At 38.5% G+C, this 15122-nt stretch overlaps 1 protein-coding gene across 1 annotated transcript; it reads right to left on the reverse strand.

Moving 5' to 3' along the window:
- Positions 1-171: 171 nt before the first annotated feature.
- LOC139474544 (solute carrier family 35 member F1-like) lies at positions 172-15028 on the reverse strand. The gene is made up of 9 exons (XM_071257601.1): positions 14949-15028; positions 12196-12366; positions 11740-11846; positions 10974-11167; positions 8377-8548; positions 7717-7873; positions 7025-7080; positions 5775-5929; positions 172-4348 (listed from the first exon to the last, which is right to left on the reverse strand). The coding sequence occupies exons 2-9, from the start codon at positions 12357-12359 to the stop codon at positions 4265-4267; spliced, it is 1089 nt and encodes a 362-aa protein (XP_071113702.1). The 5' UTR covers positions 12360-12366; positions 14949-15028; the 3' UTR covers positions 172-4264.
- Between the last annotated feature and the right edge of the window lie 94 nt (positions 15029-15122).

The raw sequence follows: 15122 nt of genomic DNA on the forward strand, positions 1-15122 counted from the left end.
AGCGGCGTAAAACCATACTCACTCACTCTTTGTTGTAGCCAGGAACATATTCTATGTGAATATGATCAGTATATGATCAGTTTTACCAAACCAACAAACATCAGCCCAAATTGTTGATGTCAATGTAAGCTAAAAAATGACACGTAAATTGTTGAAGGCAAAAGGCTGCAAGAGTGTTTTATTACAAAATTATCCTAGTCTGTGAAGATAAATATCAATAACGATCTCAACAAACATGTCCACTGTCCCCCAATGCTTAGGCTGCAGGTGGAGACGCCTGGTTAAAAATCTCACCCAGGCTATGCTCCTCAGGTGATGTTTTCAGGAACATGTTGAAAATCAACTCATCTGACATACATACTTATTGCTCCAAAATTATAAATCTTCTATGAGTACTTTTGAAACTGCCTTGTCATGTTTATTGGCACTTAATAGACCTGTAGTAACAATATACAAAGTATTACCCGGTATGCAATTGCTATCATGACCCTGTAATCTTCAAATGTAAGAGAAAAATCTTCGAGAGCCTTGGACAAAATCGCCAGACAAAATGGTGAAGACATGACATACTCAAATTGGAAAATAATTGAGATCATATTCTAACATACATCAAGAAGGCCAAGCACCACCGCTTTTTTAGTTTCATATATTTCTTATTCCTGTGAATCTTTTATACGTATCTGTATATGACATTTCATTTGAAAAAAGGGACATGGGTGGCCCAGTCGTGTAAGGCGCCACAATTCACGACAGAAAACCATGATTGTGGGTTTGAATCCCGGTTCACCCCAATTATGTTTCTAGGTTTGTCGGACCATACCCATGCTCGTGTGTTTCCCCAAAGTGGTAAATGTGAGACCTGCATCACTTTCCTCCCACATTAAGCTGACAAGCTGTGATATAACTGGAATACTGTTAAAACCAATCTCACTCACTCACTCATTTGATAAATATTTAACATAATCCCCCATGCCTGCTGAAAATATGGTATAAGAACAGTTTTTTTCTCCAAATGACTGCCTCTGTGGTCTTTTGGATAGTGAGAGTGTCTACCCTGTCATACCAAATAACGTTAAAAGATGGTATCAAGTGGATAACATAAGCACTGATTGCCTCGAAGTCATACTGTGTCTCAGAGGGGTATCCACATTAAACTGCTGCACAATACTTCAGTGGGATGGCACTTTAAAACTGGCAGTAGTCCAACCACATGTGCATGCATGTTGCAATGCAAGTGCAAGAATTTGAACACCATTAAACCTAATTTCACCTTATCTCAAGTACTGGTCACATCATACGATGCATAGGAGCAGAGAAATCAATGCCATGAAACAGTTACAAGATGTATTAGATAATCACATTCAGCTTCTATATTTCAATATAAACGTCACTTTATGTACCAAAACAAATGTTTTGTCTGAATATTAACGCTGTATATGATTTAGAAATATAGCATAAGCGGTGCTTACCTTTTTTCATACTGGAATTTTTAATAAATACATGACCCACTCCTTTCTCATGCTTTGAAAATGTATAGTGTACGGGTGTTAAATTGGGCTGGATCTTTGATGAACCTCCATGAGCTTCTAATGAGTTGAAAGTATTACAAATTAATATTTCAACAACTTATATTTCAAAATAAAAAATTGTGCTATTTACACAGGTTACGGTGAAATATCTAACTATTTCATTACCCACATAAGATATCTTTCAAAGGGAAAGAAAAATCGGGGGGCGACTCTTTAACCCTGATGCTACATTACGCTACTCTGGTTTTGAGAAGTAGTATGTTGTGTGAACAGATTGAAGACTGATCTTTCTGGAAAACCAAACAAAGTCTGCATCATAATTATATTTGAGTGTTCATTTAAATCATCTAAAGCCTTGAGACTTGTTAATTTGCATATATGAATATGTTAAAAGTTAAATATGTCTGCCTGCAGCAATATTCCTTGCCACTATTCTGTTTTTGTCTCATTACGGTTCAAGCCAATGTACAGTATGATTTGACATTTTGATACCTTTCTCTTGTTTAGTTCACTCAAATTAACAATTATTAAAGTTTGAACTAAAGACAGTAATAACAACCATTAAAGAAAAAATAAATAATATGTTGTGACATAAATAAAGTTCTCTTCACTTACAACTTATGTTATCCATGTACTGGTTTATACACTGAGTCATTTGTAGACATTCATGTGTATGTCGTGATTCATACATCAGAACCATATTGATTATGATAAAGTACATGAACAACAAGGAAGTCTGTCTGTGAAGTTCACCTTTACCAAACACATGAACACTGTTCAGTGCTGATAAGCAGAGATACTGTTTTTCAGTCAAAATTGTAAGCAAATGTTGAGAAATGTAAAGTATAAAATTCACGATTTCAATAAAATAAACAGTACAACCTAAATAATATTCAACACCAAAACAGATAGAATCACAAACAATCATTCTTCCTTGTTAAAAATACACATTATGCCATAAAACAGGAAGTACTACACACATTTCTATGAAGAGTAAACCATGGTATACACCATGATACACAGATAACCACCATCACACAGCTGGAATATTGCCTAGTGCTGCATTAAACAACAAACAAACATGAAATTATATAAGAAATAATTTAAAAATGATGTACATTTACATAAAATCATATAAAAACTACAATACAATGTTATGGAAGATATATGTCTTAAAAGCTGTGATCTGAGATTATCATCTGTTCTAAAAAAAAGTTCTACATAAGTTCAAGGCCACCTGAACACATGATCATGAGGATCCCTCTGTACCTCCTGACCTCTTTGTTGCAAGTGACCTTCACCTTAGATAACGCAAGTTCTATATACATTATCTGATACCAAACTGTCCTAAATCTTGCAATATCTCCAAAAGATATTTCAGGATGATTGTCTCAAATTGTTGGAAATCCATTTCAGAGTATTTCCAATTTTTATTTCATTTCATCCTTTCCTACCTGGAACGTAAGTAACTGAGTATGTCATGGGAAGAATAAGAAAGACAAGAACAGTATAAGCATGTCTACCCTAAGTGGGGGCGGTCGGGTAGCCTAGTGGTTAAAGCGTTCACTCGTCACGCCAAAGACCCAGGTTAGATTCCCGAAATGGGTACAATGTGTGAAGCCCATTTCTGGTCTCCCCCGCCGTGATATTGTTGGAATATTGCTAAAAGCTTCGTAAAACCATACTCACTCACTCACTCACTCACTCACTCACTCACTCACTACCTTAGGTGTCTGCCCCACCACCAATACCTCGCAGCTTAACCATGATAACCCTGCAAAAAACTTCTGTCTACAAATATATAGTATGTACAATGATGGAGCTGGATACAGTTAGCTATATTACTAACATAGTATTTTCTTCATATATTTCCTCTGTCTTAAAAGCTTGAACAACAATTTTTCAGTCTTGTTTCTGCGTCTCCCATAAGAAACACCTTGCAAGTTTACCCAAATTCCTGTAGAAATGTGTAAACATTTTTCTACAAAATATGCATGTGACATACAGTATGAAGAAATACATTCCTTGCAACATGTCATACACATATGGTCAAAACATTCTACATACAGCCACGTCATCAGTCACTCTTAACACATGTTCATACCTCAAAATACAGTAGGAGAATATCCATCATGGTATGTCTGAAATACGGGAGTGTGTAAAAACATCAAAAGTTTCTACTCAGATAATTTGACCTTGGTCAACCATGACCCAAAAACAATCAGAAACTAAAAAGTTTGGATTTATTTCTTTTGCCCGACAAGTTGCTTAGGTGGATAATAAAAAATACAAAAAGATTAACTACAAACAAAGTAACTGTTAACCTTTTAAATAATAGTTGAGCAAATGCTTTGTGTGGAGTCTCTGGTCATAACAATCACCCGATATATAATCAAGATCAAAGTCAATACAGGTTCACTTTAATGTAAAATACTAAACATCCCTCACCTAAAACAATTATTAACGAAATTAGCTTTTATATTTCCCATAAAACCAACCAACCCAAACACATTTTAAGCCAGACAAATAAATAAATATTGATCTAATTGATTTCTAGCCATTCAAATAAAGAAATATTGAGCTACACCATTTTAAACTGGTCAAATATAGAAATATTGACCTACATGATGTATTTTTATTTCAACCAACCACACTTGATTGGTAACAGAAAGTATATATCACAAAGTCAATAAAGTGTGGCTTAAGCTAAAAATGATGACAATATTGTACTTCGTCTATCTGGTGTCTGTTTCCTTGACGGAGTAGACGGAGATCCCCGCAATGATCAGCACGAACGCCAGGAAGTACAGCACATGGAACTGATGAAAAACAAGGGTGAATATACTACCACCACCACAGCAGTGAAATCATGTCTGTGCTCTGCTCCGCTGCCTTTTACTATCCGACATCCACTGGTCGCTAATACATAGCTAGTGCAAATGACATAATATCATGAACATTTTAATACTCACTTCTTCCCAAACCATTCTTTATCTTTAAATACATTAAGACATTTTATTGAAAATATTATTATTTATTTTGTTTAATGCCACAGTCAGCAGTATTCCAGCTACATGTATATCACATCAGAGTGTAAATAATCAACTCTGGACCAGACAAATCAGTGGTCAGTAGTTGGAGATAGTGTTGAGTGGGGGTGTTGTTTAATAATGCCACAGTCAGCAATATTCCAGCTATATCACATCAGAGTGTAAATAATCAACTCTGGACCAGACAAATCAGTGGTCAGTAGTTGGAGATAGTGTTGAGTGGGGGTGTTGTTTAATAATGCCACAGTCAGCAATATTCCAGCTATATCACATCAGAGTGTAAATAATCAACTCTGGACCAGACAAATCAGTGGTCAGTAGTTGGAGATAGTGTTGAGTTGGGGGTGTTGTTTAATAATGCCACAGTCAGCAATATTCCAGCTATATCACATCAGAGTGTAAATAATCAACTCTGGACCAGACAAATCAGTGGTCAGTAGTTGGAGATAGTGTTGAGTGGGGGATGTTGGGCGAGCAATATTCCCGCTTGATCAAAGTGTCCTGTAAAGATCCATTCACTCACTGTGACAGGATTTACAAACTTCATAATGAAACAGGAACAATCCGAACAGCAGGAGTAGAAGTCTGCTGACAGGATGGAGTGACAGGATTTACACACTTACTTCATAATGAAACAGGAACAATCCAAACAGCAGGGAGTAGATGTTTGCTGACAGGATGGAGTGACAGGATTTACACACTTACTTCATAATGAAACAAGTACAATCCGAACAGCAGGGAGTAGAAGTCTCCTGACAGGATGGAGTGACAGGATTTACAAACTTACTTCATAATGAAACAGGAACAATCCAAACAGCAGGGAGTAGATGTCTGCTGACAGGATGGAGTGACAGGATTTACACACTTACTTCATAATGAAACAGGAACAATCCAAACAGCAGGGAGTAGATGTTTGCTGACAGGATGGAGTGACAGGATTTACACACTTACTTCATAATGAAACAAGAACAATCCGAAAAGCAGGAGTAGAAGTCTGCTGACAGGATGGAGTGACAGGATTTACACACTTACTTCATAATGAAACAGGAACAATCCAAACAGCAGGGAGTAGATGTCTGCTGACAGGATGGAGTGACAGGATTTACAAACTTACTTCATAATGAAACAGGAACAATCCGAACAGCAGGAGTAGAAGTCTCCTGACAGGATGGAGTGACAGGATTTACAAACTTACTTCATAATGAAACAGGAACAATCCAAACAGCAGGGAGTAGAAGTCTGCTGACAGGATGGAGAGGTTGACTGAGGTGGCACTGGTGTACTGGATGACGATTGTCATACAAGTATATATCAGAAACTGGCACAACACAAAGCCCAGCCATGGAAACACTGAAACAAAGAAGGGAGGTAATCCATGTCATTAATACATTGAAACATATGCTGCTGTGGAAACAACACTACTTCTTACATTGCAGGACATAAAAAACTTCCCTCGCATGTCTAACTAAAGTCTTCCTCAAGTTGGTCCAATTTACAAAGGTCATAGATACCTGCTTATTTTACTGACTTATCACAATGAAACAATTTGTTCAACTGACCAATGTGTTTGTGGATATACCTCTATGACATCACATAATACCCACAACAAAAGATTTCACTGTTACGCAATTCCTTCTATGTGAGGCTTAGTAAATCAACCCTCATAGCCACCTACAGACAACAGACTGATCAGGTAGCCCAAGAACAGCAAAGAGATTGTCATCCTGCACAGATGATTGATATTAACCCTGGTGTTTCACAATGGATGAGACCCACGGTTACAAGCAGACGCGTGAAGATCCGGGGTAGAATAGGTCTTCAGCAACCCATGCTTGCCGTAAAAGGCGACTATGCTTGTCGTAAAAGGTGACTAACAGGATCGGGTGGTCAGGCTCGCTGACTTGGTTGATGCATGTCATCAATCCCAATTGCGTGGATCGATGCTCATGGTGCCAATTACTGGATTGTTTGGTCCAGACTTGATTATTTACAGACTGCCATCATATAGCTGGAATATTGCTGAGTGCGGCATAAAACAACAAACCAACCAACCAATCACAATGGATTGAAGAGGACAACATCCAGTATCAAGGTGTAAGGTGCAGTCCCTGAACTATATCCATGTGTACTACGTACACTCAAGTCATGCCTGTTCTGATTGGATTGGATGGAAATAAGAACACAGTTTAGTCACTTCTTCATAAAAGATTATCTACTGTTCCTTTGACATGAACTTTAAATGCTGTTGAAACATACACAGACTACACACACAGCAGGCACCATCATGATGTGTTTCACAACATACAGGCAATGGAACCTGGTGATGTTTATTTAGAAATAATGAGGGATATAATAATTACAATACCTTTAATGCTATGGAATGTAGGAAATGGCCACATGCAGGGCACCACTAACCAAAAGTTATATGTGTAAACAGTACCATACCTATTTCATATCTGGTAAAGTCAAGGTTAGCAACTTCGTGTCTCTCCAGGATGACGCTTAAAGGCAAAGTTCAATTGTCAATATATCAACCTCATTAAGATCAGACCATTTATTCAGGTAAAGGTATTATATTGGAGTAAAAGATATGATCATGAGATTGCCCATATGTGATACAAACAACAGGAAAATAATTAATTTTCAAATCTTGGGCTATTATGATTCAACAAAGTGTTAGTGCACCATGATTTATTTCCAGAATAACATTTGTGTACATGATTTCTGAAGTTATCACTTGTTAGCTTACTTGGGTCAAATTTATAACATTTCATGTTTGGGTCTCTAATCATTTCCTTTCATTATTGACTATGGTTCTTTAACTTGAAACAGTAACTCTGAAATTTGATTCCATGACCTTGAGTAAATCATCACAATGTTACTTCCACTTGACTGTTACAGCTTACCATAAATCTGAATGGAGAGTAAGCAACAGACAGCGCTATGCACAGCAAATATTAAGACCTTAGACAACTGGGCCACCCATTCTGGTCTCAATGAAAGATGTTAAAGATGTTCAATCCTTCAACAGACTAGACTAAGCTATGAAACCAATACACACAAAAACTGTTGGCAGATTTCCAGACTTGAAAACACACAAGAAAATCAACCCCAGCCATAGTCAGAGCTTTACTCACAATTGTATCCCACTGATGAAACTGCCAAACAATCCCAGCATGCCTAGGAACTCTGTGCGGGCAAAATGTTTGACAACATATTCCTCTCCTACATTGGACACTCCGTACAGGGCAGCGCCGGCAATCACCAGGAAGTCTCCCAGAGGCTTGTTACTGGCTGTCATTCAGAAGAAGGTATTTAATATGAGAGATAGAATGTACACAGGATTGTTGTTTCATTGAAATACAGTAAACTACAGTTATAACAACCTTGAAGGGACCACCAATTATAGTTTGTAATAACTGTAGTTCGTTATAAGCATATATACAGGATTTATACAACATATGGTCGGGACTAAAGAATAAGTTTGTTATATTGGTCAGTTTGATATAAGCGTGTTCGTTATAAACGTAGTTTACTGTAAAACTAATTATGTAAACAAGATATGTAATAAAGTAGTTGTAACTCACTCAGTGCAAGCCTTTCACATGCACAAACTTTGCATGATACAAGGGTCATATTAATGATTCAAATATAGGACACACATCGTTCCAATTAAAGCAATGGAATCATTGCTGACTCCATGTTATCAAGAACAACACAAACACTAATATCTTAAACAAATGTCAACAAATAAAGTTTTACTGATAACACATAAATCTACATAAAGCAGTGTTTACCTCCTGTGGTTCCTCCTTCATCGTTCCTGCCAGCAATGACGTCGGCCGCCACCAGCCCACCGAGTCCTACAAGACAGCAGACGACACCCACCAGATGTAGCAGATGATACCGGACTCTCAGCACAAAGTAGGACAGAATCATCACAGTGGGGATACTGAAGCAGTCCAGCAGCTGCCGACAGACACCAATATAAAGCAAGTGCCATTCGATTATCAATCTATTAAACAAAGTAACAAGTCATCAGGAGATGACAAAAAAAACCAATCTGGTGCAATTCGGAAAAGGAGTTTGACTACTTATACCCCACTATTGGTTCATTGTCATTGGATACCTCCAGTATTTATCAATATCCCAAATCATAAAATGGCACCATTTCACCACCATTTCACCACTAGTTCTGCTCCTAAACATGCTGATCGCTGTATAATGGGGGTCACATAATCATCAATGGATACCATCATCTTGGACTATGATGTCTGCATTTGGACAAATAAAAGTAATCATTATTTCCCCCCTACACAATACTCCCTTTTGTAAGGTGGGAAGATCCACAGGTGCTATGGAGAATAGCGCATTGTAACTCAAAATGCCTACAGCTTGCCATGGTGTCTCTCAACCACTGCACATTTACTGTATCCTACACATGGTAAGGCTAAAAAAGATAATAGTCTCAGGCAAAGCCCGCATGATCATAAAGTCTGCTACACATTTTGTTTTTATTTCCATTTTCAAAAACATAACATCTTCAACAAAAAAACACCACCGGCCCCCACTATATTTTCAAAGGTCATTGCCTGAGAACAAATTCTTTTATTTCTTTGAGCCTTACATTTGAATACTGTGTGATATTGTTGAAGGATTACTGTTAATAAACGTGTTTGCCTCAGAAATGGCCCTGAGGTAATTTTTTATTCATACATGTCTTCTCTGTCAAGTATGGACAACTGTTTGTCATTATTCAGGGGTATAGTTTGAATGAAGTGACAAACAGATATTCTTAGCCAGTCAGATTTGAAATAAGAGATAAACAGAGTTTCTGCAATGAATTTGAAAAAATACTCGATTCTGACTGGTTAATACGAGGATTCTTTCAACTATAACCAACAGCTGAGATGACAACTGCATCAACATGAAAAATATTATTTTCAGGCCCTGATTGTAGACAGGCATTTAGCCTGACCAGCACACTGATGACAGTGGTCATACATGTTTGACCAGCACACTGGTTTTTGTGGAGATACATGTTTCACCAGCACTTTGGTTACAGTGGCCATACATGTTTGACCAGCACACTGGTTACAGTGGGGATACATGTTTGACCAGCACACTGGTTACCATGGTTATGCATGTTTGACCAGCACACTGGTTACCGTGGGGATACATGTTTGACCAGCACATTGGTTACCGTGGTCATACATGTTTGACCAGCACACTGGTTACAGTGGTCATACATGTTTGACCAGCACTCCGGTTACAGCAGGGATACATGTGTGACCTGCACTCTGGTTACAGTGGTCATACATGTTTGACCAGCACACTGGTTACAGTGGTCATACATGTTTGACCAGCACACTGGTTACAGTGGGGATATATGTTTGTCCAGCAGACTGGTTACAGTGGGGATACATGTTTGACCAGCACTCTGGTTACAGTGGGGATACATGTTTGATCAGCACTCTGGTTACAGTGGGGATACATGTTTGACCAGCACACTGGTTACAGTGGTCATACATGTTTGATCAGCACACTGGTTACAGTGGGGATACATGTTTGACCAGCACTCTGGTTACAGTGGGGATAGATGTATGACCTGCACTCTGGTTACAGTGGGGATACATGTGTGACCAGCACACTGGTTACAGTGGGGATACATGTTTGACCAGCACTCTGGTTACAGTGGGGATACATGTTTGACCAGCACACTGGTTACAGTGGTCATACATGTTTGATCAGCACACTGGTTACAGTGGGGATACATGTTTGACCAGCACTCTGGTTACAGTGGGGATAGATGTATGACCTGCACTCTGGTTACAGTGGGGATACATGTGTGACCAGCACACTGTTTACAGTGGGGATAGATGTGTGACCTGCACTCTGGTTACAGTGGGGATAGATGTGTGACCTGCACTCTGGTTACAGTGGGGATACATGTGTGACCAGCACTCTGGTTACAGTGGGGATATATGTGTGGCCTGCACTCTGGTTACAGCGGGGATACATGTGTGACCAGCACTCTGGTTACAGTGGGGATAGATGTGTGACCTGCACACTGGTTACATTTGGGATATATGTTTGACCTGTACTCTGGTTACAGTTGGGATACATGTTTGACCTGTACTCTGATTACAGTGGGGATAGATGTGTGACCTGCACACTGGTTACATTTGGGATATATGTGTGATCTGCACTCTGGTTACAGTGGGGATAGATATTTGACCTGTACTCTGGTTACAGTTGGGATACATGTTTGACCTGTACTCTGGTTACAGTTGGGATACATGTTTGACCTGTACTCTGGTTACAGTTGGGATACATGTTTGAACTGTACTCTGATTACAGTGGGGATAGATGTGTGACCTGCACATTGACCGACCTGAACACTGGTTACAGTGGTGAACTTGAAGGCCTTTACCACCAGATAGTTGGCCTCCACGTCAATGATGGCTAGGATGAGGTACTTCCACCAGTAGGACTTGAGCAGGAACACCAGATTGCGCTCCTCTTGTCGACAAGCGAGGACGACCGTGAACACCAAACACAGCAGCACATAGTTGAGGAACGACTGAGCTGAAGACAGACAAATGGACAGGGTTTTGTAGCAGAAAACAAATGTGCAGACAGATCACTTTTCACAGATAATAAAAACAGATGTTCCGGCATTAGCTTACTAATTATATCTAACATGTTTAATGAAACAGACAGATGGATAGAAGACATACTTGACTAATGACTAATTTGTGGCAATATTGCAGAAATATCACAGTGGTAAACAAATTAATAATTTTTTCACTTGTCAAACCCCTATGTTGATAAAGTTTTTAAACATGTTTTGGAACACAACCAAATACTGGTTCATTATCTATTGGACAGAAATAACATCACTTAACATATTGGTACATTTGGATGTTTCCTGCAAAGTTAAACACAAAGCTATTTTTCTTCACCATTTCAGTCACATCACCAACTCTTTCTGGGTTCAAATTCACACTAAAGTAGCCATTAAGGACAAAATGCACTGGTGCCAATTAGTATTGCAGGTTTAGAATTGTAATAAGTGACCTGTGTAAAATTGAGACATTTGGGTATTCAGTCAGTGCTACATCAATCTGGACGTAAATGTGGCTGTCCTAGTTCCATACCGGTTGGTGTCTGTACCCCCTGCTCCTGGAGAAGTCCACTGGTCACGCCCGTCCCACAGATCAACAGAGACAGCAGCTGCCCCAGGGCGATCAGCTTCAACACATGTCTGCAAAATCAGTGTCCAAATAAATCTAACATGTCAGGAAGTTTTTGTCATCAGTGATCGCAAGTACCAAAAAAGATACTATCTTACTGATGGAATACTACTTTTCACCATTAGATAAGCATTTAAAAGGGGTACTCTTGTCCACATCACTGGTACGTGTTACTGACACTTATCATCATACTAGTCACCTCTACTAGTCACTTTGCACTTGAATAGTTTTTAACTAATTTTTACCAATAACACAAGACCCTTGTCCAATGTGTACCATCTATTCTTTGTGTCCTCCGTTGTGATATGGCTGGAATATTTAATGGTATAACCATACACACACTCACTCAGTCACACCTACCTGGAACAGAGCTTTGTGAGTAGGTCCCGACACCTCTGTTTGACAGTCATGTGCTCGTCCAGGTTGATGGACATGTCTGGTGTGTGAGTGCCAGGCAACTGGTGGTACTGGTATTCCTCAGTGCCTTCAACACTGGACACCAGCTCACGCTTCTCCTCATCCATATCTACACTGTATATTTACAAGAGAGAAAACACTAGTAAAGGTTGTTTCTTGCCTTGTGGTACTATGTACCGCTCTCTACGGTGCCATATGCCTGTGGCCTTCTCATAAATACGAAATAATTTAAAGGGGCACTGATCTAAAGCAATTCCCCGGGACTGGTTGTTGCCTTTGTTATTGTTTTTTCCTGTGAGTACCCGGATGATCTAGCAGAAACCTAGACTAGATCGCGACCTGTGCTGCGCAATTCGTAAGCGCATTTGTCACTTTTATTGATAGTATAAAGGCGTATGGTCACATTGATCAACAAAATAAAATACAGTTTTTGAAATAATAAGGAAATGTTGGTATCTTTGTGAGTAGCATCAGTAATGGTGATGAAGTTTTGATAAGTCACTTGCTTGCAACCGAAAAGCCTCTCCATCTTGTGTCCCAATCGTCAGTGGCCTAAGAGTGTCCGTCAAACCTTACTGGCGTTGGTTATTGTGCGATTTTCGTTTACACTATTTTGACTTGCAACACAAAGTAAATATTTCTCCTGAGCATTGCTTATTTTATCGTGTTTATATTTTTACAGTCAAAATGTGCAAAATTTTCACTTAGGAAATTATTAAACGCCTGAATAGTCAGTTATTTTACAAATTGACTGAAAAAAATATGTCCATCTGTATTATTATGACAACGAATTCATTCAACAAAACATGTTTATGTTTAATATCATCACCAAGACTGAAAATGTTATGATGAAAAGTACATTTCTATATTGTTTGGCTTCTTATCCTACATAAAAATCTATTATGATGTTTTTAGACCCTTTTCATCGTCTTAATCAATTTATAGTCCATCTGTTAAAGAAATGGACAGATTTTGCAGTCAAAATGAAGGAAATATACACACATTTTATAAATTGCCTAAGAGAATCACATTTTACAAATTGTCTGTAATATACACACGCTTACAAAGGAAAAGACTTGTGAAAATAACGTCTATCGCGCATCGAAGAATTTCCCGACCAAGACATAAAGGAACAAGAATGAATCTGTCCAATGCCACAGCAAATGAAGGAAAACAAAATGCAATATCATAATAACAACCTACCAAATTTATGTGTATAATTTTAAGCAGCTTCCTTGTTCGAGGAATGTATCCGTAAATATCCACACAAAGGAACAATATCCCACACGTCTGCAGCTGTACAAATAAACATATTCAATGTCACGTGTCTCTGTTACAATCAACTATTATAAAATATATATATATATCGTTTCGGGATATTATAACCCATGTTCGTTTCTCAACTGATCGCTTAGATTGTTTCAGGTGTTTCACATAGGTGTCAAGTCTCAAAGGTCGGTTGAGAAAGCCCACGTGACAACTATTTTCATACATCCACGGTTCCTAAAAAACTCCATTGAGTTAGATAACAATGAGCAATCAATCAACGTATTATCGGTTAACCCTTTGAACAAAGTATGTTGTTTTTACATTGGCACTTCACGCCATGATATGAGCGTATTCCCTTTGTTTTAGTAAACCTAGACATGTGAACACTCACTTTTGACATATCCACTGTGCAAGATAACAGTGATTAATCAATCAATGTATTTCCTGTTAATCCCTTGATGACTAGGAACGATCTGTTGATTTACAAAAAAGTAAATCAACTGATCATTCATCTCTTGCTGGGCTGCCACATGCATATTACATAGCACACATTTTACCTCACTTCAAATCTGGATTTAGATTGAATAATTACCCCAGACACAATAAATGCCAAATGGGAACCTTTGTCAGGTATTCTGAGTGGTGCTACCACTAATTATACCTGTAATAAAATCATTAAGTGAGCATCAAGTGAATGACGACAAATACACAAGTGTAGGATTATACCAGAAAACGTGGATGACAACAAGGGAGTAGTAATCGTATTGTCGACGCAATCCGACATCTGAAAATGCTTTTACTGCGTGGTTCCTTTTTTTTATTATTATACTATAACAATCAGGGGTATTTCCACTTAGGCTAAAGAAATTAATTAAATTGCACCCTTTGTCGAAATCTATATAGATCACGGTTAACCAATCAGTGTTCAAAAATGAGTAAAATAAATTTTGCCTCTAAATTCATTTAGCTGTCCTTGCAGACGGTAGCCCAGTCTCTTGTCACGCTCAGTGGCGTTGCGTATCATCCGGGTACTCACGGGGAAAAAACAATAACAAAGGCAACAACCAGTCCCGGGGAATTGCTTTAGATCAGTGCCCCATTTAAGCCATGTTTAAAGCGTTGTTCCTAAATCAACGGATAAATATATCTTGAATACGACAATTACATGATATCAATTTCCAGGCTTTCAATATTGATAATAAACATTGTCGATCGATTTCCAGTACAGTATAAACTAGTGTAGGATAAACCAATATAGGCATCGCCAAATCAGCTGTTAAATGTCATGCGTGAACTGTCAGATCCGATACTAACTGTTGGTGCCAGCACTTGATCAGTTCTTGTTGCAACTTATATTACAGCTTCCGCGTAACTTGGATTTTGAAAATAAACGCCGTAAAACGACATTTCAAAGCTTATTTACTGACCTCCTTTCTTCCCACAGACTGTTATGACATATTTGAGATAAAGCCAAGTCACTAAAGACGTGTTTACAAGTGCCCTCTCCGTCCAGTCACGTGCAATTATTGTTTTCCGATTTCCTTAAACGTTGGTTCATTGGACAAGATATTCAAGGGAGGTACAAGACAATCCAATCGGTG

Source organism: Haliotis cracherodii, unplaced genomic scaffold, assembly GCF_022045235.1.
Source record: "Haliotis cracherodii isolate W230 unplaced genomic scaffold, xgHalCrac1.p SCAF_3, whole genome shotgun sequence".
NCBI classification, from domain to species: domain Eukaryota; kingdom Metazoa; phylum Mollusca; class Gastropoda; order Lepetellida; family Haliotidae; genus Haliotis; species Haliotis cracherodii.

Bases quoted from the DNA above. Each gene is read 5' to 3' on its own strand.
- LOC139474544 (XM_071257601.1), bottom strand. From the start codon at position 12,359: ATGGATGAGGAGAAGCGTGAGCTGGTGTCCAGTGTTGAAGGCACTGAG. The intron at 11,847-12,195 runs GTAGGTGTGACT...CTGATTTTGCAG, and splicing joins CTCACAAAGCTCTGTTCCAG to ACATGTGTTGAAGCTGATCG. The intron at 4,349-5,774 runs GTAAGTTTGTAA...GTTTTTCATCAG, and splicing joins TGTTCCTGTTTCATTATGAA to TTCCATGTGCTGTACTTCCT.